At 56.3% G+C, this 22478-nt stretch overlaps 1 protein-coding gene across 2 annotated transcripts in view; it reads right to left on the bottom strand.

Moving 5' to 3' along the window:
* KCNC1 (potassium voltage-gated channel subfamily C member 1) overlaps positions 1 to 19807 on the bottom strand; it is a 43092-nt gene extending 23285 nt beyond the window's left edge. For both annotated transcript variants that reach the window (XM_065944417.1, XM_065944419.1), the window contains exon 1: positions 19238 to 19807. In XM_065944417.1, the coding sequence (XP_065800489.1) occupies positions 19238 to 19807 (570 nt within the window). The remainder of the gene's footprint in view (positions 1 to 19237) is intronic.
* Between the last annotated feature and the right edge of the window lie 2671 nt (positions 19808 to 22478).

Below are 22478 nucleotides of genomic sequence, written 5' to 3'. Positions count from 1 at the left end.
TCCCTTGCGTCTCTGTGGTGGAGGTCTACTAGTAGTCTCTGCAGCTCACCATGTCAAATGAGCTCCTATACACCACCCCCACTGCCGGCAGCCTTCTGCATCACAAGAGATGGCAACTCTATCCTCCCAGGACACTCTTGCCAAAAAACCCTGGAGTCATCCTTGACACCTCTCTTTCTGTCACACCTCGCATTTAATTGTAAGGAAATCCTGTTGGCTCAGATCTAAATAAATCCAGAATCTGACCACTTCCCACCACCACAATTACCACCCCGTCCATAGATTTAGGGTAAGAGCCTCTTAACTGGTCCCTCGGCTTCCAATATTCCTGGAGCTCTAGGAGTGTTTTCAACACAGCAACCACATGATCCTCTTAAAATGTAAATCTGACTGTGTCATTTCTCTGCTCAAAACCCTGCTTCGGCTGCCCGTTTCTCTTGAAGGAAGAGCCTCACAACACCCTGAGGTCCCCAAGGGATTGGGTCCTCCATTCGCCGCCAAGCTCCTCTGCTATCGCTGTCCCCCTTGGCTTGTTCCAGCCACACCGCCTCCTCAAACACGATCCTTCAACATGCCAGACACACAGCTGCCTTAGAGCCCTCACACTGGCCCAGACTGTCCTTCCCCAGCATCCTCGTGGCTCATTCTCTAGCCATTTCAGGAGGCCCACTGACCGCTCTAGAATGTCAGCCAGCACCCCGCGCAGATCTGATTCTCCTTTTTCTGCTCTCCCCATAGAGCACGTCCCCATTTGTCAAACACTAACTTTCCCCCAGCTTTACTGAGGTACGAGATACATACAGTAACACCCACCCATTCTAAGCACCCAATTGGAGAATGTTGGCACGTCACACCATCCAATTGGCTCATTTTCATGTTTCTTGTTTGCCTCTCTTCCCCTTAGCATGTAAGGCCCATGCAGTAGCCGGATCAGAGGATGAGGACTGGGCCTGCCATTGGACTCAAGTCACACGCTCCACACTAGTAGGGGACGAGGGGCCCTTTCCTTGGGAACCAGGGGCACAGCTAAGCAAGAGCACAGTTTCCCATCCTATGCGTCTGCTCATCTCAACCCATCTGTCTTACACAGTGGGCACAACAACTCCCTCAGCCTCCTTAGGAAGAGATGCCTCCTCTGATGCCCACTTTCCCTTGCCTGCATGGGCAGTGCACACAGTCAGACTCACTGATACAGCGTCCGCCTCTACCCTGCAACGTGCACAATCGTTGGCTTCGAACTTGTGTTTACACCAGCAGTGGCCACACTCACAGCAGATCGACATCCACACTGGTAAAAGGATAATCTCTCTCCATGAATCCGTGACGCACCTGGCCTTGGATGCAGTCACTAATCATTCCGCAGCGTTGTCATCAGCTTCATCCCTACAGAGACGGTGTGTTACACTGGCAAGGGGCACTGTGACTGAGAGAAGATCCAGGTCTACACTGGCAGGGGTACACTTGTTGACAGCAGACTCACGTCTACACAGGTGGCAGGCCCAACACACCCGTCCCTTGTCCATGGGCACAAAGACCTGCACCCTCACCGGCTGAGAACATGAATGAGGGGAATGGGCACAAGGGTACCAAAGTTCCTTTCCAGAGGCCAGATGCAGTCTCCCCTCCCAGCAGGCTGCCAGCCGAAGGCGCTTGCTGTGGAATTCAACAGCCTGAGTCCTGCCTAGGGGGCAGAACTGGCATGGGAACGTGGAATTCAAAACCCGAGTACAGGCCCTGGGGTGAGGACGCTGGAATCTGGGACGCATGGCGAGGAGATGAGACCACGTCTATTCCCAGTACCTCGAGATCACTCAAGGTGAGGACAGACTCGGGCTGTGTGACACCCAGGGCCGCCTGCCCCCTCCCCACCCCACACCAGGGCCTGGCCCAGCCAGCCTGGGCTTAAAAAAGCACCAGGAAATGTCACTTTCTTTTTGAGGAGGTGCGATGGGAGGAGAAAGGCCAGGCAGTTCAGCTGCCGACCTATTCAAAGGTAGGGAACGGTAACACTGCCCTCAAATCCTGAATCTTCTTTCCTACCCAGGTTGGACAGAATTCCAGCCCCTTCTCCAATGGATGGAGCGCTGTCTAGGGCCAGCCCAGAGGCCCCAGCCTGCCTGACAGCCCAGCCAGGGCTCTGCTGCGGCTGTATGCCTCCTGTGTCTGCCCAAGCCAGGACCGGGCCTGTGGCCTGAGCAGGCTCAGAGACTCAGAGGCTGCGGCTGAACCAGACACCATCCACTGTGCTGGGTCGCCGTGCTAGGCTGGCTCACAGTAGTAGCTCTGGACTCATAGATGAATGCTCAGCCTGGACGATGCCCGCTACCTGGTACCACTGTGCTGCCATTTCCCCATCTGCAAAATAAGAGTGGGCTCAGACCCCCTCCTGCTCCTCTTGTAGGATCCCCATGTTACACGTAAGAACATCTCAGTCCTACCAGAGACACAGCCTGGACGAGAGACAAGTGACCGTGGAGTCTTCCATCCAGCGAGCCATGGATGCAGCTTTCACTCACATGGTCATTCATTCAAGCTTCGTATATTCACTGAGAGCCTGTTTTACTTTTCACAGGAACCTCCAGAAATCATAGCTTTAAATAAAGCTTCCGGCACTGGGGAAGTCACACAGTAGGAATTCAATAGTGAGGGTAAAAACATCCACTGTGTGATACATCCTGAGCCGGATTCATCATCAACACTCCCACTTCCCCGTCTCACTTACCCCTGCACCATCTCAGAGGTCCATAGTACAGTTACCATCCCAATTTCACAAAGAAGGAAACTGAGGCTCCAAGAGGTTAAAGAAGTTGCCCGTGATCAGACACCTGGGAGGTGATGGAGTTAGGATTTCAAACCCAGCTTTCTGTGATTCTAGAACACATGCTCTTAACCACATACCTCGCCCCTGGATAAACACTGACTGAATGACTACCTGGGTGAATGAATAAAACTTTGTATTGGGGCAAGTATGGGTTCATGAGCGTCCGAGCCCATGAGCGTGGGGAGCATGCGTGTGCGGATGTTTATGTGTTTGCATGCAGAGCTGTTTTATGGAAAGACTCCCTTGTTGTCTTGGTCTTGTGTGTGCTGGAGCTATACTTAGCTGCAGCCGTGACTGTAATGAGCAGTTAGCAGCACACCAGGCACTCTCACTGGAACCTGGTTTCCCAGGGAGATCACCGGGGCCAGTGTGTGTGTGTATGTGTGTGTGTGCGAGTGCAGCGGGTGCAGCCTGGTGCTGGGAAACATTGAGGCAGGGCTTGGGGAGGGGGCCTGGTAGGCTCAGCACTGTGCCTTATGAAGGGAGAGCCTCAGCTCCAGACTAGTTGCATCTAAGTTGCCAAACCCTGCCAAGTTCAACTCTTGGCCCCCCATGTCCATGGTCCCTTGACTGGCCCTTGCTAGGCAATTAAAAGCCTTGGAGCTCAAGTCTAGAGCTTAGGGACTGATGGAGAAAAGCAGCTGGGTGTTGGTGGACCTCAGCATACCTGAGCCAGGCTCATCCAGGGTCTCAGGAGAGCCCCTCCTCAGCCAGCACATCAGAGCTATCAAGGAAGCCTGCTTGCCAAGACTGGGGACCTAAGGAGAAACAGTGGCCTCCCCACCCCAGAACAGATTGAAATCACAGGTATGCTCAGTGCAGTCTGGGGTCAATCCTCAGGGATTGAGGGCCAACCTCCTCTCACGGCCTGCCCTCCAGTGGCTGCAGGGAGTCTGGAAAACCCCCAGACCCTGAGGACCTCCCTGTCACATGGCTCTTCCTGCAACTTCTTTCCAGCCTGTCCTGGATCTGCTCCATCAGAGCCTCTCAACTTTGCGATTGAGCCAGTTCCCCAGGCTAGTCCCTGCTCCCAACTTCCAGCTCCTTCACTCCACAAACCATCCATCCCTTGTATCAGCAAACCCATAGATGGGTTGGGTGGCTCTACCCTGCCTTCCACCCTGAAGTCCTCAGTGTCCAAATCCCATCCTCTAGAATGTTTTCATCTAGTGAGAGATAGGACTTCCTCTGCTGCCTTGAAGTCAAGGGACTTGAAATTTATCCATCTACCTTCACATCCATCCATGTATTCACCCATCTACCAAGCTACCCACCCAGCTGGTTATCCCTCCATACATCCTTCCTCTCATCCATTTATCCATATCCATCTGCATACCCATCTTTTTATCCATTCTTTCATCTATTTGTCCATCACCCATCTGTCCACTCAACTACCTCACCCTTGACCATGGAACCAAAACATAATAGTATAGGAAGGAACACTACCACTGTTCTTGTTTACCTTCTTAATTTCCCCAAGGGGACCTGGCCATGTTTTCCTTTATCAGTAAAACAGGGGTAAGATCTAAACCTTCTACTTCACAGGGCTGTTGTGATGTACATTGTTTTAGCCAAGACTTATTGACTCTATATTATATAACAGGTGCTATCATTTCTTAAGCTGGTCCTTATTCTCTAGAAGCTGCAACTGAGTTGGGGAGACATGTCACTCCAACAGGGCAGCTGCATCAAGGGCAGGAAAAGTTCTCTGGGAGAGCAGGCTCTTCGGGAGGGGGATCAGGAAAGACTGCAGGCAGGATGCCTTCTCCAAGCTGACTTTGAAGGATGCATCTGTCTCAGATATGCAGAGGTGGAAGGAAGGGCATTCTTGGTGGAGGGAACAGAATAAGCAAAGACAGGAGGCAGGGGAACAGGGGATCCTGGGGGAATGGTTAGTGTGCCTGGAGGCTGAGTGTGGGCAGTCTGGAAAGACAGGATGGGTGGCATTTCCTGGGGTAGCACAACAGAGTCTGGGAAGAGCCCTGAATGTGGAAAGCCTCGGCAAGTCAGTATAAACCACAATGACTTCTTACACCAAGGCCTTTACTCAGATCCCCAGACTGCCAGTCAAGGAAAAAATATCTTCTTGGTGACAGCCAGGCCTCGGGAGACATGATTCCTGCCGCCCAGAAGGGAAGCCAGCATCTGGCATTTCTGACCTCTGTGCCACTAAATATATCATTGGTGACAGTGGTTTGTGACCCTGAGGTTATGGGGCTACTGGACGAGGCTTCCATGGCTGCCTCCCTGTCTGTGGCTCAGCCAGGCCTCCTTATACCAGCATCCCCGGGGAATCTGAACCCAGGACCAGGTTCAATGTGCTCTAGCCAGCCAGCTCCAACCCCTGGTGAGCACCTCCTGTGTGCCAGGCTCCGTGCCGAGGGCTCCACCCCTCTGGGACTCTTCCTCATCTCACACAGGAGGAGATGGCTCAAGGCCACCTGCCCAAGCCCACACTGAGGTGGGGGGCACCAAAAACCAGGCCCAGCCAGGTCCAAGTCCTGTCCTCTCGTCTCTACCTTGTCTGCTCCTCACATTCCCTCCGCCTTTGGGATCTGGCCTCCACCCCCTGCCCTGACCCCACACCCAACCACAGCCCTGTTCTGAACCATATTTTCTCCCTCAGAAACTACTTTTCTGCCTCTGGTCCAAATGGGTTCTCCCAGCATCCCTGAGAAGCAGGTGACACCATCATGTACACTTTAGAGGTGAGGTGACTAAGGCCCGAAGGACAAGGGCCAGGTCCCAGGGGTGCGGGCAGCTCGGGGGCCATGTGACCAGTGCCCATGGCAACACGAGGAGAAGCACGCTGTCCGGGGCTGACCCTGAGCAGATGAGAGCCCCATGGGCTTCCAAGAGGGCAGCCCTCGGCCCAGGGCTCAGGCTGCCTCCGGGTGACCCAGCGGGTGACCGTGTATTTCCCAGCTGCTCAGAGAGCCCCTGAGGTTGAGCATAAAACATTCATCTCTAAGTGCTAAGACAGTGGTCCCGGCAGGAGGCTGTGGTCCAAAGTATGTTCAGTTCTGTCCTGCTGACAAGGCCCAAGGGAGTCCCACGCCCCCATTCTGCCACCTGCACAGGCAGAGAAGGGCCCTGGGGGACCACTGAAGCCCCCCGTTACAGCACCCCTCTTCATAGACGCCAGGTTCATGTTCTCAGAACCCCCCACAGCAGGTGAGGCCAGCGTCTGCAGAACACCCTCTACAGCCGAGGCAGCCAAGGCTTACAAGGTCACACGGCTCACAACCAACAGAGCTACATTTGGACCCAGGCAGCCTGGCTCCAGTCTGGCCCATCACCACCACATTAACCATCTCTCTCAGCACACTCGGAGTGAGGCTCCTGCCACCAGAAACCACGGACAGGACCTTTGCCCGAATGGGCCCCTCACCTCTGGCTCCCTCACCAACTTCCAGCCCCACGACCCCTCAGAGAGCAGCTCACCCCTCCACCCCTAGCCTGGCGGCAGCCCCATGTGGCCCCAGCATCTCCTCCTGGGCGCAGCTGCCTTTGAGGAGGGGACAGAGGTCCCCCAGATGGTGAAGCAAGAGTGCTTCCCTGAGGCCCAGCTTCCTGGAGGTCCAGACTGGGCAGCGCCTTTGGTCAGGAGAGGGGAAGAGAGGGCAGTGCAGACGTGCGCACAGCCAAGTACTGGGAGGACACACACTATGGGTAGATCCCACTGTCAGGGGCCCAGGGCCGGGGGGTGGCTGTGCGGAGCTCTGCTCTCCTCCCACTGTCCCCCGGTTCAGCCCTGGACCCTGGTCTCTCTCTGTGCCTTGAACCCCAGGCACACACCTGCTCAGGGTTTCTACCTGTCCCATTCGCCCTGCTCTGCAGATGTCACATGTCTACCTCCCTCTCCTCCTGCAAGTCTTTGCAGAAACATCACCTGCCCAGGGAGGCCTTCTCTGCCACAGGAGTTAAGTCACCACCTTCAGCCTTCCCCGGGTCTTCCCTCCGCTGTATATCTCCCTAGCACTTCTTACCATCTGGCACACGAAACAGTACATGTATTTCTTTCTTTTTATTCTCCCTGCTTGAGAATGTAAGCTTCTTGAGGGCAGGGATTCTTGACTGCTTTATTCTTTGCTCTACCCTCAGCTTCTAGAACAGTGTCTGCAACCTAGTAAGCAGGTGCTCAATACATATTTGTGGAATGAATGACCAGGTGCTAAGAGCAGCCCCCTGGCAGGGGAACCACACAGACTGTCTTCATGTGGACAGTCGGGGCACAGGGACAACAGTCCCTCCCTGCACTGTGGATGGGGAAGGTGGGAGGTGAGGTGGACTGCACCATGGGCAGAGGGTCAGGGGGAAAGTAAAGCAGGAGTAGGGTTGCCAGGCTGACAGGGGAAGGGTCCAAGTTAAGCCAGGGTGGAAGGGGCATGCATCTGAGGCCCTGAGGCTTGAGTGAGCTTCCTCTGGCTGCCGTGGGCCCGACTGACACAGTATTAGACTCTGGGCCCAGCAAGGCTGGCTCTTGAGGCCCCCTGAGCTCAGCTGTCTGGGGCTACTCCAGCTAAAATTAGCCTGTCCCTACTCAGCCTGGTAGGGTAGTCCAGCCGGAGGATGGGTACTGCCCACTGGCACCAACAGGAGCCCCAGTCCTCAGCCCCGAGGCTCCTGGGGTCTGCCTGGGCCCTGAGGCCATGGCTCCCTGTGCCTGCGCGTCCCCTATAGAGAGAAGACATCTCCACACCCTGCGTGGTGATGCCTGGCCCTGGCCCACCACCCCCACCACGCTGGCACCCTTGCCAGCATCTTAGGTCCCTGGGCTTGGCTCCCGACCAGAGCCTGATGTCAGTGGCCTCCCTCCCTCTCTGCCCGCAGGCAGGAGTTCCATCATACATCTCTCTCACCCCCCTACACCTGGGGATGGAGGCAGAGCAGGGATGAGCGGCCCATGACAACAGAGGGGGTGACCGAGCCCCCTGAAGAGGGCTATGACCTGCCCAGGATACACGGCAGATTTACAGCAGGACCAAGACGGAATCCAGGCCTGCCTCCAAGAATGATACCACCGAGATCTGGTTCCTGGGAGAAAGATGATTCTGGAAGAAGGGGCCCCTGGGGCCAAGTAGGTGAGTTGACCCTCAGAGAGGTATTGAAGGCAGAGTCAGTTGCTGAAAAAGGAAGCAGGTCATGAACAGGCCAGGATTTGGTTCTTCTAGAGTCAAGCACTGTTAAAAAAACAATAATGGAACCCACGATAATTAAGCACTTATTATGTTTTGGGATCTGGGCTAAAGTGCTTAACACATTCAATCCTCCCGACTTCCCTATGAGTCAGGTGCCATTAACAGCCCTCTCTTGAGGCACAGACAGGTTAGGGAACTTGTCCAAGGTCACACAGCTGAAAAGAGGAAGTGGGGCTGGGATTCGAATGCAGGCCTCCTGGCTCAAGAGGCCACGCTCTTAGGGAGAGAACGGGGCTCCAGGGCATATCGCTAAGATCGGGTCACTAGGAAGTGGGGGCCAGCTCTGAAGCCCATGCACTTTCTACTGAACACAGGACTGTGGCTTTAACCAGGGGAATTTGGGACAAAAGGCATCCGAGGCCTTCCAGGGGATGAATCTGCATTGAAAGCCAGTAACTAATGCCTAGAACTTCACGCAAACACAGCTGACAGAGCAAAGGGGACGATGGGAGGGGGTAAAGCGATGGGAAGGGTAAAGCAAGGGAAAGAGATGACCGGGGAAGGAGGTGGGGAGGGAGAGGGAGAAAAAGAACCTGGCTGGTCTTCAGGAGAAACAGAGTCCCAAAGGAAGTTAGATGTGGGCATTCGGCTGGACCAAGTGGACGTGGGAACTCAGAGTCCTTGCAATGCACAATGTCATCAACCCAAGAGCATGTGCATCCTGGTTTTCAAAAATACTTTCTCAGTCTCTGAGCTCTGGTTGTGGGCAGTGAGTTGGGATGGAGGGCATGTGTTCCCAGGTGAGGCAAAGAAGGACGGGGTCAGCCAGTAACAGGCTCTGAGGCGTGGGGCTGATGTCTGGCCTAGGTCTGGAACTCTGGTCTCCTTATCTTTTCTCCCAATGACTATGTATTTAGAATATAGAGCTTATATTCTAGTAGAACATTCTTTACTATTTCATTGGAAAAGACCCTGATGCTGGGAAAGATTGAAGGCAGGAGGAGAAGGGGACGACAGAGGATGAGATGGTTGGATGGTTGGACTCATGTCCAACTCGATGGACATGAGTTTGAGAAAACTCCGGGAGATAGTGAAGGACAGAGAAGCCTGGTGCGTTGCAGTTCATGGGGCCGCAAGGAGTCGGACACGGCTGAGCGACTGAACAACAACATATTCTAGTGGGGGAAGCAGACAATAAAGGTCAATAAGAAGATACAGTTGGATGGTGTTAAATGCCAAGAAGAAAATGGGAAAGCACGAAATGGGGGAAGGGAATGCAAGGGTGCAACCCAAGAGGATGAAGACTGAGTACAGGCCTAAAGGAGGTGGGGGAGTAAAGAGTGAGGGGAAAGTGCTCTGGGTAGAAGGCAGGGCGAGAGGACAGGTCTTGAGGCAGAAGCACAAGCACTGTGCTGGCGGAAAACCAAGGAGCCAGAATGAGCGGGCAGGAAAGAGAGCAGAGGGGGAGGCTGGGTGCGGGCAGCTCCTGAGGAGCCTTATAACCCTTGTAGGGGCCTGGCTTCTCCCTGAGTGAGCAGAGTACAGGAGTGGCTCAACCTGACAAGCGTTTGGCCAGGAGGGCCCTGGCTGCTGTGCGCAGAAGGCGCTGGAAAGGGCAGAAGCGGGGGGACAGTTCACAGGAATCCGGGGGAGAGAAGATGGTGGCTTCAGCCATGGAGGTAGCAGTGGAGGCAATGTGACGAGGTCGGGTTCTGGCTGTATTTGCAGCCTGGAGACAACAGGATTTGTTGATGTGTGAGAAGAAGAGAGGAACTGGAATCAAGGATGGGTGCTGAGGTTTTTGCTCTCAGCATCCGGATGGAAGTGGCTGTCATTTATCCTTCTGGGGCCTCACCCTCCAGGCCTGTCACCCCGATGTCAGTGTCTTAGGCACAAGGAAAGATCAGAATCACCCATGAGCTCTGCCAACCTGCACATACCCATCCAGGCCTGTCTGTGTCCTCATACTTCCCCTCCACTGGGAATGGTTTCCTGCCTCAGCATTTCTCAGAATCTGGTGTGCGTATGATTCATCCGTATGAGGATCTTGTTAAAACGCAGATTCTGAATCGGTAGGGCTGGGGGCAGGGCTGGGACCTGAAGCTCTTTCTTTCTACCAAGTGCCCAGGTGATGCTGATTCTCTTGGTCAGAGGACCACACTGAGGAGCAACAACCCCTGTGTCCCAGACCCCACGGCAAATCCTCCTTCTCTGAGTATCAGCATCACTGGAGAACAGACTCTGGAGCATAAGCATCCTGACCATCTCCTTCCAGACCTAGGAGTCAAGTTCTTCAGGGACAGAGCCCAGGAGTTTGACCTATTTTTTTTTCTTTTGGCTGCTCAGCATGTGGGATCTTCCCTGACCAAGGACTGAACCTGTGCTCTGTTGGGAGTGTGGAATCGTAACCAGTGGATTGCCAGGAAAATCCAAGCCTGACGTTTTTGAAGGATCGGGCTGCCGTCTATGGGGTCGCACAGAGTCGGACACGACTGAAGCGACTTAGCAGCAGCAGCAGCAACTAAACTGAAAGTTACCCATGGATGGGGGTCCCCAGCAAACACCCCTCTAGCCCCATTACAACTATTGCAAACATCCCTGGCCCATCCAGAACAGCAGCAGCCCACTGCCTCCCTTCTCTGCAGTGCCCCTGCACCATCGAAGATAGCCCCAGCCTGCCCTGCTCCAGCCCCAGAGTCTGGCATAGCATCTCGTCACTCAGTACACCTTTCTGCAGCTCGTGAAGGGCAGACAGCTAAGAGAAGGGCCTGGAGAAGAGAGCTGTAGGTGCCATCAGCTGGGCCAGAGCAAGCACAACCTAGAGAGGTGGTACCCCCACGTTTGTGCCATGAGAGGACTGGGGGAGTCTACACACCTGGTGACTCCCAGAGGCCCAGCGCCTGTGGCAACCCCAGGCAGGACGGGATTACTACGGGAGTCTGAATGAATGTAGGAGGAAGCTTCTCAGACCGCCCAATCCCACTTGGTACCAGGAGAGCTCGCGTGTGACCTAGAGAGGAGCTGGGCCCAGAATGTGGAAGGAGAAATAGGTAAGGGCTAACCCAGCTCGTGGGGCTTTCCAGGTGGCGCTAGTGGTAAAGAACCCACCTGCCAAGGCAAGAGACACAAGAGATGCGGGTTTGATCCCTGGGTTGGGAAGATCCCCTGGAGGAGGGCATGGCAACCCACTCCAGTATTCAAGCCTGGAGAATCCCATGGACAGAGGAGCCTGTCGAGCTATGGTCCATAGGGTCACAAAGGGTCAGAGAAAACTGAAGCAACTTAGCATGCATGAACAACCTGGCTCCCACAGTGCCTCCGGGAAGCTGAAGCTTGGAACTCTAGACTCCTGGAGTGTCAGAGTCGGGAAGGGACTCGGTGGTAATTTAGAACAGGGATCCCCAATCTCTGAGATCTAATGCCCTATGACCTGAGGTGGAACTGATGTAATAATAATAGAAATAAAGTGTATAATAAATGTATTGTGCTTGAATCATCCTGAAGCCATCCTCCACCCTGGTTCATGAAAAAACTGCCTTCCACGAAACTGGTCCCTGCAGTCAAAAAGGATGGGCACTGCTGATTTAGAAGTTCTTCTCTTTTACAGAGAAACTGTAGCCTGAAGGGACAATGGAACCTGCCTCTGGGAGCCTGGTTGGCTTAATGGCCTGGCTACAGACCTTGCTCTGGTGTAGTTGCCTCATGCCCACAACAGGGGTCCTGTCTGTGGCCTCTTCTCTCCTTGTCCCTGGGCTGGTGCTAAGCCCCAGGCCCCCAGGAGTGACCCACTGATTGTCAGCTCAAATCAGGTAAGCCTGGTGACTTCTTGCCCAAACCAGACCCTGCACTCCCAAAGGAGTCAGTGAGGGCAGGAGCAGTCAGGCTAAGCATTAGGGACCTGGGGGAATGGATTTTCGGTTCATCAAAAACTAGAAAGGCTACTGGGAGAGGGAATAGATGAGCAAAAACTGGGAGGCTGAACTAAGGGCTGAAGATGAGGTCAGGGAGGAGCCTGGCAGAAAGGAGGAGCCTGGCAGAAGGGAGGAGCCTGGCAGAAGGGAGCAGCAGGACCCGTGGCCAGCTTCCAGAGCAGAAGGCCTCGAATGCAGAGCTGAGGAGGAGCCAGCATGCTCACCAGGTGTCACCTCTTGCAGGATAACTTCTGATCCTCCCAAGCCCCTCAGCCCTTTCCTGGGGCCTGCACAGTTGGCAGGGGCAGGAGAGGCACCTTCTGAAAAGCCTCTTCTTGGGGGCTGCCAGCACACCATCTGACCCCACCAGACTGAACCCTCACCTGCCATGGTTCAGGGGCCAGAACTGCAGAGCAGGATTCCCAAACAGGTTTCTGGGAAAGAGTGTTTGCTGAAAGAGGAAGGGAATCAGAAAGAAACCCAAGCCTGGGCCACAGCCAGCCACAGCCCCTAGTACTCTGGAATAGCGACAAGAGGCGGTACTGAATAGTGGTTATGGATGGAGCTCTGGGGTCAGGTGGTCCCACAGCCGAATGCTGATCCACTACTCAGGGTCTACAATGACCTTGGAAAGGTTACTTAACCTCTCTGAGCTGCAACAGCCTCATCTGGGACATTGGTGTGATAATAACCGTACAGCTCCATGGATATTCGTACGACAATTGAATGAAAATACATAAATCAAATCCTTAAGGCTCTGATATAAAGTAAGTGCTTTAGTAAATACTGTGCGTGTGTGCTAAGTCACTTCAGTTGTGTTTGACTCTGTGTGACGCTATGGACTGTAGCCTGCCAGGTTCCTCTGTGCATGGCATTCTCCAGGCAAGAATACAGGAGTGGGTTGCCATTTCCTGCTCTAGGAGATCTTCCCAACCCAGGGATTGAACTCGAGCCTCTTAAATTTCCTGCATTGGTAGGAGAGTTCTTTGCCACTAAGACCACCTGGGTAGTAAACAGTAGCCATTAGTACGGTGACTCAAGAAAGGGGCTTCTGGAAAATCCTGCCTGGGGGATGAATACAGGATCTGGGCCAAGTCTGGGTTGACTGGCTAAGAGAGGTCTCTACCAGCTGTACTGCGCCCTGGGAGGGGAGTGGGGAAGGGAAGAAGGAGGGCAGCTAACTGCTGCCCAGGTGGAATTTAATATTCTCTTAAAACTGAGAGAGCAAAGAAATACAAATGACCAGGCCCTAGGCCAAGAGGCTTGAGGTGGAGTTTGAGCCTCGTTGATGGGCTGTGTGGTCTTAGGCAAGTGTCTTCCCTGCTCTGAGCCTGATTTTCCTCTGCCGGATAAGGGCAGTGGCTAGAGGTGGCCTGGGAGCACCCAACAGTCCTGTGCATGTGAAAGGTGGTCCCTGCCCCCAGGTGGTTCCCTGGCACTAGGACTGGGCATCTAACTGTTCCTGGAGCCTCTTAGGTTCCCCTTTCCCTGGAGCCTGCACCCAGGGTGTGGCCAGGCTGGCCCAGGGCCCATGGGAGGCAGCAGCTTGAGGCCCTGACCTTTTGGTCCAGAGTGAATACATTGGTCATGCGGCTGCTCAGAATAGTCACAGCACTATATTCAGCTGTCTTGGGAGGCCCCAAGATCCCTGGTCCAGGCAGTGGGCCCTGGAACGAGCCCCCACCAGCCCCCTTCCCCTGCCTTTGAGACAACATACTTCCCTCTTTGGCGGCTCAGGCCAGTCTCCTCTAAAGCTCTGGCACATTCTAGACGGCCCAGAGTTAGGGAGCACAGACTCCTGCCCCAGAGTGCCCCAGACTCTCTGAGGTGTCGTAAGGTGGACAGGGCTCCCAGCCCCGGAACCAGGAGTTGGAGACCTGAGTTTCTAAACCACTCCCCTAACTTGTTCACATGTGACCTTGAATAAAGCACGCCTCTCTGGGCCTCGACTTCCTCATCTGTTTCAATAACGGCTCCTATTAAACTGAGTATGTAAGAAGCTTAGATTCTGGAGCGGGAGACAGATTGGAACCAAGCAAGACTGCTAATGAGCATTTTATTACACACTAGATTGCTACTCTGAAGAGAAGGACTCTGGTCCTAGACCCAGCCTGTGGGGTGCAGAAAAGCATTGCCAGGGAACTGAGGTTTGAGGAGGGGTGTCAAGGATAAAAAGGGGCAACTCAGAAGGAAAGAGTACTCCAGAGGGAACAGTATATGCAAAGGCCGTGAGGCAGGGAGACCTGGCACGTGCAAGAAACTGAATTGCGGCCAGGATGAATGAAGCTCATCTGATGTAACAGAGAGAGCCAGGCCAGAGGAGCCTAGAGAGACAGACAGGGCCCGAGGGGCCACAGAATGGGCTGGGGCAGCACCGAAGGGTTTTAAGCAGGCAAGGCTATGAGCTGACAGATTTGTGAGTTGAAGAGATCTCTGTGACTTACAAGTGGAGGATGACATGGAAGGGCCAGGGGCTGGAGGCAGGACAGGAGTCAGGAAGCTGCAGGAGGGTGGGCCTGAGGGACACAAAGGTGGCTGGAAACCTGGATAGTGGGCATGGAGACAGAGGGCAAAGGGTGGAGTCTAGAGAGAGTCATGGAGTAAAATGTTAATCCAACCAACAGGAGTTTAATAACAGAAGCCAACATTTATTGAGCACTTACTTACTGCATGCAAGGCCCTGTGACTTGGGGCTTTCCACCAACATGTAGATAACTCAGTTAATCTTTCCATCAACCGTCTGGGACAGGTTCTTTCACTACGTGCACATTTTAGGGGTGAAGAGGCTGAGAAACTGACTAGAAGACACTCGGTTTGTGACTTATATTACTGGTTGGGGAGCTGGAGCAGGAGGGGCTGCAGTACTATTCAAAGACACATGGACACTTGTCAAAACATCGTGGGAAGGTGAAGATCACCGAATGGGGGACACACCATGGTGAGGAGTGCCTGGGGTGGCCAGAGGGGAACGCACCAAGCCCTTCTGCCCTGCTCATGGGTCTCCTTCACGTGTTCCCATGACTCAAAGTGGGGCCCTGACCTGGGGCAGTGCGCTCTGAGGTGGGGGCGAGCTGCCCAGAAGTCCCTATTAGCACCCCTGACCCCAGTCCCTCCACATGCCAAGCCAAGAGCCCAGTGTCAGCTGGGACCCAAGGGAGGACCGAAGTCTCTGGCTGGGCAATTCATCCCAGCTGCCAGGTGACGATCCTCCCCAGGGAGTTGGGGGAGAGGAGGACCACATCAGGAGGACTATGTCAGGTCCCAAACAGGTGGGGACAAGGAAGGTAGACAGACCTGACATCAGAGGAGAGCTGGACAGTGGGGTGGATGGAGGTGGGGCTTCCCACGCTTGGGGTCACTGGCATTTCATTGGAAAGTCAAGTGACTTTGGGGCACAGATGCTTCCCCCCCCTACACAGGACACTCTCTGGCCTGTAGCACAGGACACACCATTGGTGATGTGTGACCTGACACCAAACGATGATCCTGATGACAATATGAACATCAAAGATAAAAGCCAAGAGCCTCATACCTGTTTTGGCCCCCAGGGAAGAGGAGGGCAGTTTTCAAGGCTGGGCTGCCCCAGGCTGCTCCCACACGACCCTGCCTGCTCCCACACCTCCACAGTTTTGCATGCTAACACTGCCATCCCCTGCCATCCTCCCATCTAATTCCTACTTGCCCCTCAAAGTCCGTTACCTCCTCCGGGATAGTTCTTACTCTCAGTCCCGGGAAGCCCCTTCACGGCCCTTACTACAAAGTGTCATCGTCATCTTTTGCTTGTGTGTGTCTGGGGCATGACCTCTCACCCCAGAGACAAGTTGGGCTCATCCTGCCCCAGCTCACCTCCCTACCCCTCACTCCCTCAGCCTGGGAACCCAGGAACCAGCAGGAGAGGGGGGCCAGCGAACCAGCAGCTCCAGCTAGCGCTGTCACCTCCGAGGAGCTCAGATGGAGCCTCCCACCCCCACAGTTAGCCCCTATCTCCCATGGCCACCACTAAGGCCTGCAGTGGGGTGGCCTCACTGTTCACCAACAACCAACTGGCCTGGGCTAGAGCAGTATTTCCACTGAGGATGGGAAACAGGGGGCAAAACCACTCACGAAGGCGGCTCAGAAGTCCTGGGAGATGAAGGCAGCAGGGAGCAAGCGGGTCTGAGTTTCACCTCCCTCAAGGCACAGACACACAGAGGTAACCCAAAGCCTCTCTCACATACAAGTCCACACAGCCACACTGACACCAGGTTCCCGCACACAGCTCCTGCCTCACACTCGCCTCACATACACACAGGGTCTCTGTCACACATGCAGCTCCCAGCCCACACAGCCTGACACAGAGATGGTCTCGTGCATGCAGGCTTACATGCAGAGCTTCCCAGTGTCCCACCCGCCACGCACAGAAATACACTCACCTGAAGTCTCTCACACCCTCCCCAAGAATCCTTCTCTCTCTCACATGCACAGAGCATCTCTCTGACACATACAGTCCCCTCTCTCTCTTATATACGCACTCTCTCCCACACAGTCTCACTCTCACACACAAAGTCCATCTCTCAAAACCCACAGAATCTGTCTTTTTCACATTCACACGGGATTACTCTGATACAGAAACACAGAATTTCTCTCACGTAGTCAATCTCAACACACACACCCACCCACCCCCAGAGTCTCACTCACACATGCTTTTATTCTCATGTGGCCTTTCTCTCTCTCTCTCTCACACACACACATGAAGAACCTCTCACACCCACACAGAATCTCTCTTACACAGATTCTCACACATACAGCTTGTCTTTCACACACACCTACAATGTCACACACAGGATTCTGGTCTGGAATCCCGAATAAACATTTAAATCCCGGCCTCTAAATCTGAGGCGGCCTGGGGCCCGCGAGGGGGAGGGGTAAACAAAGGTGACGGCGGCGGAGGAGCCGAGATGGAGGCGGGAGAGCAGGCGGGCGGGCGGGCAGCCGGCTGGGCTCTGCGCAGACGAGCCGCAGAGAGGCAGCGCAATGCAGCTAGGCCAGCCGGGCGTGCAGCGGGAAGCCTGGGTTCTAACCCAGGCTCTGCCCTCACTTCCTGTGTGCCCTTGGGCAGGCCCCAGTGTCCTCAGCTGTCACCCAAGGGAGCTGGAACAACTCTCTGTGGCCACTGGGGAGAGAATGTCGCACAGACAGGCCGCACAGACAGGCTGAGGGCGGCAACTTCTAAGCATCCCCCCACACCCCACCCCCAACCACTGCTCAACTTTTCCCTCAGAGTCTGCTCTTCACTGGACACTGGAGAGAACCAGGACTTTCCTGTAAGATTCTGTAAGATTCATGACCCCCTTTAGCCAACTCATGTACCTGCATGGGGGAATGGCCAGTGGGAGGAGATGGACAGGGCAGGGGGCTAGAATACGTCCCACGTGACCCCTGCCTATGCTGAAACTTCAGGGGCTAGGGTCTGACCCCAGGAGTGGGGTGGGGGGACGCAGCCTCTGGCTAGGGCACCAGAAGGTGGAGAGGACCGTATGGAAGTTGGGCCTACTCTTTGCTTCTGGGGCTGAGGGGGTGGTGGGGTGGTAGTAAGATGCTTCCCAAGGTCAAATGCAGGCTAATGGGCAGCTGCTCTAACCTAGGCCTCTGCTCCTCCTGCCCCCTGCCCCCACATGCTCCAGTTCAACCTCCCAGTCCCCTTTCTCCTGCCCCTCCTCACAGCTCAGCTACAGCCTCCAGTTACATAATCCCCTGGCTATGGTGGCCTCTGTCAGGAGAGGGGAGGGGGGAGACCTCTGAGGATCCCAGTCTCCTCTGGAGATGGCAGGGAGCTGGTGGCCAGCTGAGTGGAGACGGGGTCCCAGGAGACTTGGGTCCCAGTACACCATGGCCTCTAACTCGCTGGGTGACCTTGGGCAGGCTTTTCAAAACAGAGGGTTTAACTCTTTCTCTATTACTGCACCTCCACACACCCCCTGCCCGCCCCAAACACACACACAGCTGATCTAGGATTTCATATATAAGACCTGTTGCCCTCTCCCTCAGATGCTAAAACACTGAGTATTTTATCTCAGTAACACATCCATCAGGCCTGTGCCTAAACACAGCCTTTTCCTGCTGTGGACGCTTCAGTGCCCCCGGGTCCCTTCTCCCCACTGAAGTCAGCCGGGCAGGCACTCCTGCTCCCTCCCCTGCCCGAACCTCCCTCCCTGGGCTCCGGTTGGAAGGAGGGAAGGGGTGTGGAGCAGTAAAGGAGATGGGGCATTGCAGGTAATGTCTTGCCTGGGAGAGGATTAGGGGGTGGCTCACACATGGGCGGGGGTGGGGGGACGGGACGGGACTCTGCTTTAAATTCCCAGCTCTGACCCTTCCCCTCTGTTCTGATATCAGGGCAGAGCCTAGCAAAGGCAAGAGGGGTTTCTTCCAGGGTAGGTAGCTGCTACCCCGTCTCCCTTTCGGGCTCAGTTAAGCAGCAAAGACCTTTAGAATTCACTAGATCCCCTCTCTCACTTTACATTTGAGGGAACTGATCGGAGGCCGAGGCGGGCAGCAGGGTGCCCTTTCTCCCTGGCAACAAGCTTCTGTCATTAAAGGGGAGTGACTGATGAAGACACACCTCCTTCTCACACGCCTATAGACCCCCTCTCTGTCCGACAGGTCCTAGAGGAAGCACAGGCAGAAGCCCAGAGGTCCCCTTCAGCCCTCTCCTTTTGACAAGGAAGAAAGGCAGGCTCTGTTTCCAGGAACAGGTCTCAGAGGGATCACACCCTCTTCACTCCCGCCCCCCCCCAATCTATCAGTTAATTAGCCATAAAGACTTCCCCTTGACCATCTCCCTAGGATGGTCCTGAGGCTGCTCCCCAGGGTGGGGTGGTCCATCTCAGGCAGCAGATCAGGTCTCAAGCCCTCTTCTGTGGGCCCTGGCTGGTCCCACATGCCCCTTAACCTGGGAGAGAGGAAGGACTCCTGCTTCCCTCCCCACACCAAAATCTAAAGGACAGTTCAGAGCTTCACCCTGCACACCTGCAGAGATGGCAGTGTGCATGCACAGGCACGCCTGCACACTCAAACATACACACATGCTCACTCATTCTCACCACATACCTTACCCACCCAAATATACACTTACATAAATATGCGCACACTATCAACTCACGCACACAAACACACCCATTCATACTCACTCATACATACTAAATTCAGAAATACACAGACCTTTACATATGTACAAAGCTAGCCACCCTTGAGGAGAGTCACTGTCTCTGACACAGGCGCACAAACATCCTCCTTTCTGCTTTGACTCCCCGGGCACCAGTTTTCGGATCCAACCCTGCCCACTGCCTTCCCCGCCCCACTCTTCTCATGAGTAAGTTGTCACTTACCCTCGCGTAGCGGGATGAGTAGGGGTCCTCGAAGAGGGCCCAGATGCGCGGCTGCCAGCGGCGCCAGAAGCCGCCAGGCCGTCCGTCTGGGGAGTCGCTGAGCGCCAGGCGCTTGGTCATCTCCAACTCGTCCTCGCCGTCGCCCGAGTCGCCGGGGCCGTCGGCGTCCGCGTCGTCCGCGCTGTTGTCCAGGGGCGCGCCGCCGAAGCTGTCCAGCGCCTCCTCGGCGTCGCGGTGTTGGCGGTAAGTCATCCAGCAACAGGGCTCCACGTCGGTCTCGTCGATGCCCCAGAAGGCCAGCTCCTCCTCGTAGAGTGGCCCGCACACGTCGGCCGGGCAGTGCAGCTTGCCCGTGCGGTAGTAGTTCAGGATGTGCGCGAAGACGCCGGGGTGGCGGTCGAAAAAGAACTCGTCTGCGCGCGGGTCATAGTCGAAGTGGCTGTGGGCGTCGGGCTCCGCCAGCCAGGCGAGCCGCGTGCCGGGCAGCGTGCGCAGCGTCGAGCGGTACGTCTGGTGGCGCGTGCCGCCCACGTTGATCACGATGCGCTCGCTTTCGTCCCCTTGGCCCATCGCGGCGCCTCCTTAGGCATGGCGCGGCCCAGGGACACCCATGGGAGCGGCCGCCAGGGGGAGTTGGCGCCGGGGAGGGGGGCGCGCGGCCTCCTCCCCCCTCCCCCCAGCCGTCGGGGGGACAGAGGACGGCGGTTCCGGCTACTCCGAGAGCAACCCAAGCCCTTCAGGGCGCTTTCTGTCGGGTGCTGGTCCAAGGGAGTGTGCGCGGGATCCCCAGGGTCTCCGGGAGCCAGATGTGGGAGGGAGCTAGTCCGGCTGCGGAGGAGGCAGAGGAGGAAAGATGGGAGGGAGGGAGAGAGGGAAGGGGTGGGTGGGGGGGGCAGGCGGCGCTCAGCGGCGAGCCCCGGGAGGAGGGCAAAGAGGGTGGGGGGGCCGGGCTCCCGTCCCCATCTCAGCGGGAAGATAGAGAAATCGACACAAAGCTATCGGGGGGAAGGTCAGCTGCTTCCAGGGCTGGACACAGATCAGCTCCTGGAAGGGGGAGGGGAAAGGACGAGAGGGAGCCGGGAAACTCGCGCTCTGCTGTGAGGTGGTCGTCGCAGCGCGCTCTCGGCGCGGGGGAGATGGATGCCCGCTGCCTTCCTCCTTGCGTGGCCCGGCTGCAGCTCGGGGCGCAGGGCGGACTCCGGCCCCCTCCCTCTCCTTGCCTGGCTGCCTGCTCCCCCCGGCGGCAGGCGCGCCTGTTCGCTCGCCCGCCCTCCTCGCTCCTTCTCCCCGCCTCTCGGAGGAGATGGCAGGCCCCCTGGGCAGGGGCACCAGGGGTGCTGTTCGGTGCTGCTGCCGCGGAGCGCTGCGCTCCGTGCGCTCCGGCTGGATCTGGGGCTCTCCTCTGGATTGCGCTCCGACTCGGGCTCCGGCTCCGGCTCCGGCGGCGGTGCTGAAGGGACAGCTCCCGGACTGTTGGCGGAGCTGCGCGGGGCCGGGCTAGGGTTCTCCCGACTGGGCTCCGTCTGCGGGGCCGGCGGGTACTGATTCCGGTGCCTCTGCGCCCTGCGCTCTGCGCCCTGCTTCGGGCAGGCGGTTGGCGCTGTCGACCGAGGCGAGGGGGCTGCGGCGGTCGGGCCGGGGAGGCGAGGGTGGCGGGTCTGGGCGCGGCGAGGCAAGGCTGGTGAGGCCGGGGAGTCGAGGCGCGGAGCGGCCGCCGCCGCCGCCCGCGACGCTGCTGCTGCCGGGGCTGCTGCTGGGCTTAGCTGGCTCGCTTGCTCGCTCGCGCGGTCCGCGTCCAGCCCGCCGCTCTCCGGACACGGGCACACGGCGCGCGCAGCCGCACTCGCCCCCGGAGGGAGGCGCCGCGCTGGGTCCTAAAAAGCCCTGATTCCGCGCCCCTCTCCCAGCCCCGAGCGGAGCCCGGCCTCCTTCAACCCCGGCGCTGGGGGCGCCAGCCGGGCACCCATCCTGCGGCTCCCGGGGAGGAGGGCGGAGAGGAACCCGCCAACGCTCCGCCCTGGGGAGCGCCACTCAGTGGGTGGGGGATCTGGCAGACGTCTCGACCCGCGCCCCTGGGTCAGATTGAGGTGAGAAGGCGGTTTGGTACCCGCCTTTATCTTTCCCAACTAGGGACTGTCTGATTCCCTAGTGAAATGAGACACCCTTGACCGCTATCAGAGACACCTCGATCCGGATGGCTCCAAGCAGTTCTTTAATATCGACCTTTCCAGGGAACCTGGAGTCCCCATGTCGCTTTCATAGGTACCCTATTGCATGGATTCCAAAATAACACTTTCCGCGCTCCCCTATACGCTACACACATCTCCACTAGGTTGTGTTGTCCTCTAAGCCATCTACTAACAACCTGATAATTGTGGACCCCTATTAATCCCTTTCGACCCTTTTCTGACCCTGGGCCCTTCTTAACTCCAGGCTGACCCTAGTCTCCCACGAGTGCCTCATGCTGTGCATATTGATCCCAGCTCACTGATCCTCCCACACTAGCCCAGGATCCTTAGTGGGGATTCTGTCCTTAGAGGTGAGAAGAAGCAACTCTTTCTAGTGGTCCTGAACATTGACAGGCCGCCTTTCTCGCAGGGTTTCAGCTGCACTGGAGGGGATGCTGTTGCGATATCTGGGAGCTATATAGGAGCAGCGCCCCTGCGGTGATTCTGGGTTTCACCGTTGATGCTGGGGTGGGAGCTGCAGTTTGGGCCCCCAAGTCTTCTCAGCCCATGTTTGCTGGCAGTCCCTCAGTTTACTCAATGAAGCCATCACCCCCTCACTCCTTACTTGTTCCAGGCTTGGTCCCAGGCATAGAGGCACAAGCCCCTCCAGGGGCTCCAGGCAGTCAGGGAAGTGGGCAGGTGGGCCAGGACAGGGCTGGGGAGGTCAGGCCCAGCTCCAGGGGTGGCTGCGTTGGGAAAGAGACTTATTGATCTAGCCCAGCCCAATCGAACACAAGGCTGCCTGGGCAAAGGGCGATTTAATTAAGAAGACATGAGGCTCTTATTTACCTGTCGGCACTTGCTCACTGTGCAGACAGCTGTCCCTCGACACTGACCCACAGACCTGGTTGTGGACCTGGGGATGAAGCTGTGCTGCAGGCATCTCTGTTCTCACTTGCCAGGGGAATCCCAGCCCAGCTCCAGCGAAAGCTGTGTGTGCTGGGGCAAAGGTCTGGAGGAATGGAGAGGGTTGAAGAGGAGCAAGGGGCAGAGCAAGGGATGAAGGGTCATGG

This window comes from Muntiacus reevesi, chromosome 9 (genome assembly GCF_963930625.1).
Source record: "Muntiacus reevesi chromosome 9, mMunRee1.1, whole genome shotgun sequence".
Taxonomy (NCBI): Eukaryota; Metazoa; Chordata; class Mammalia; order Artiodactyla; family Cervidae; genus Muntiacus; species Muntiacus reevesi.
Note: the sequence above shows the minus strand (reverse complement) of the source record. Positions and strands in the feature narration are given on the sequence as shown.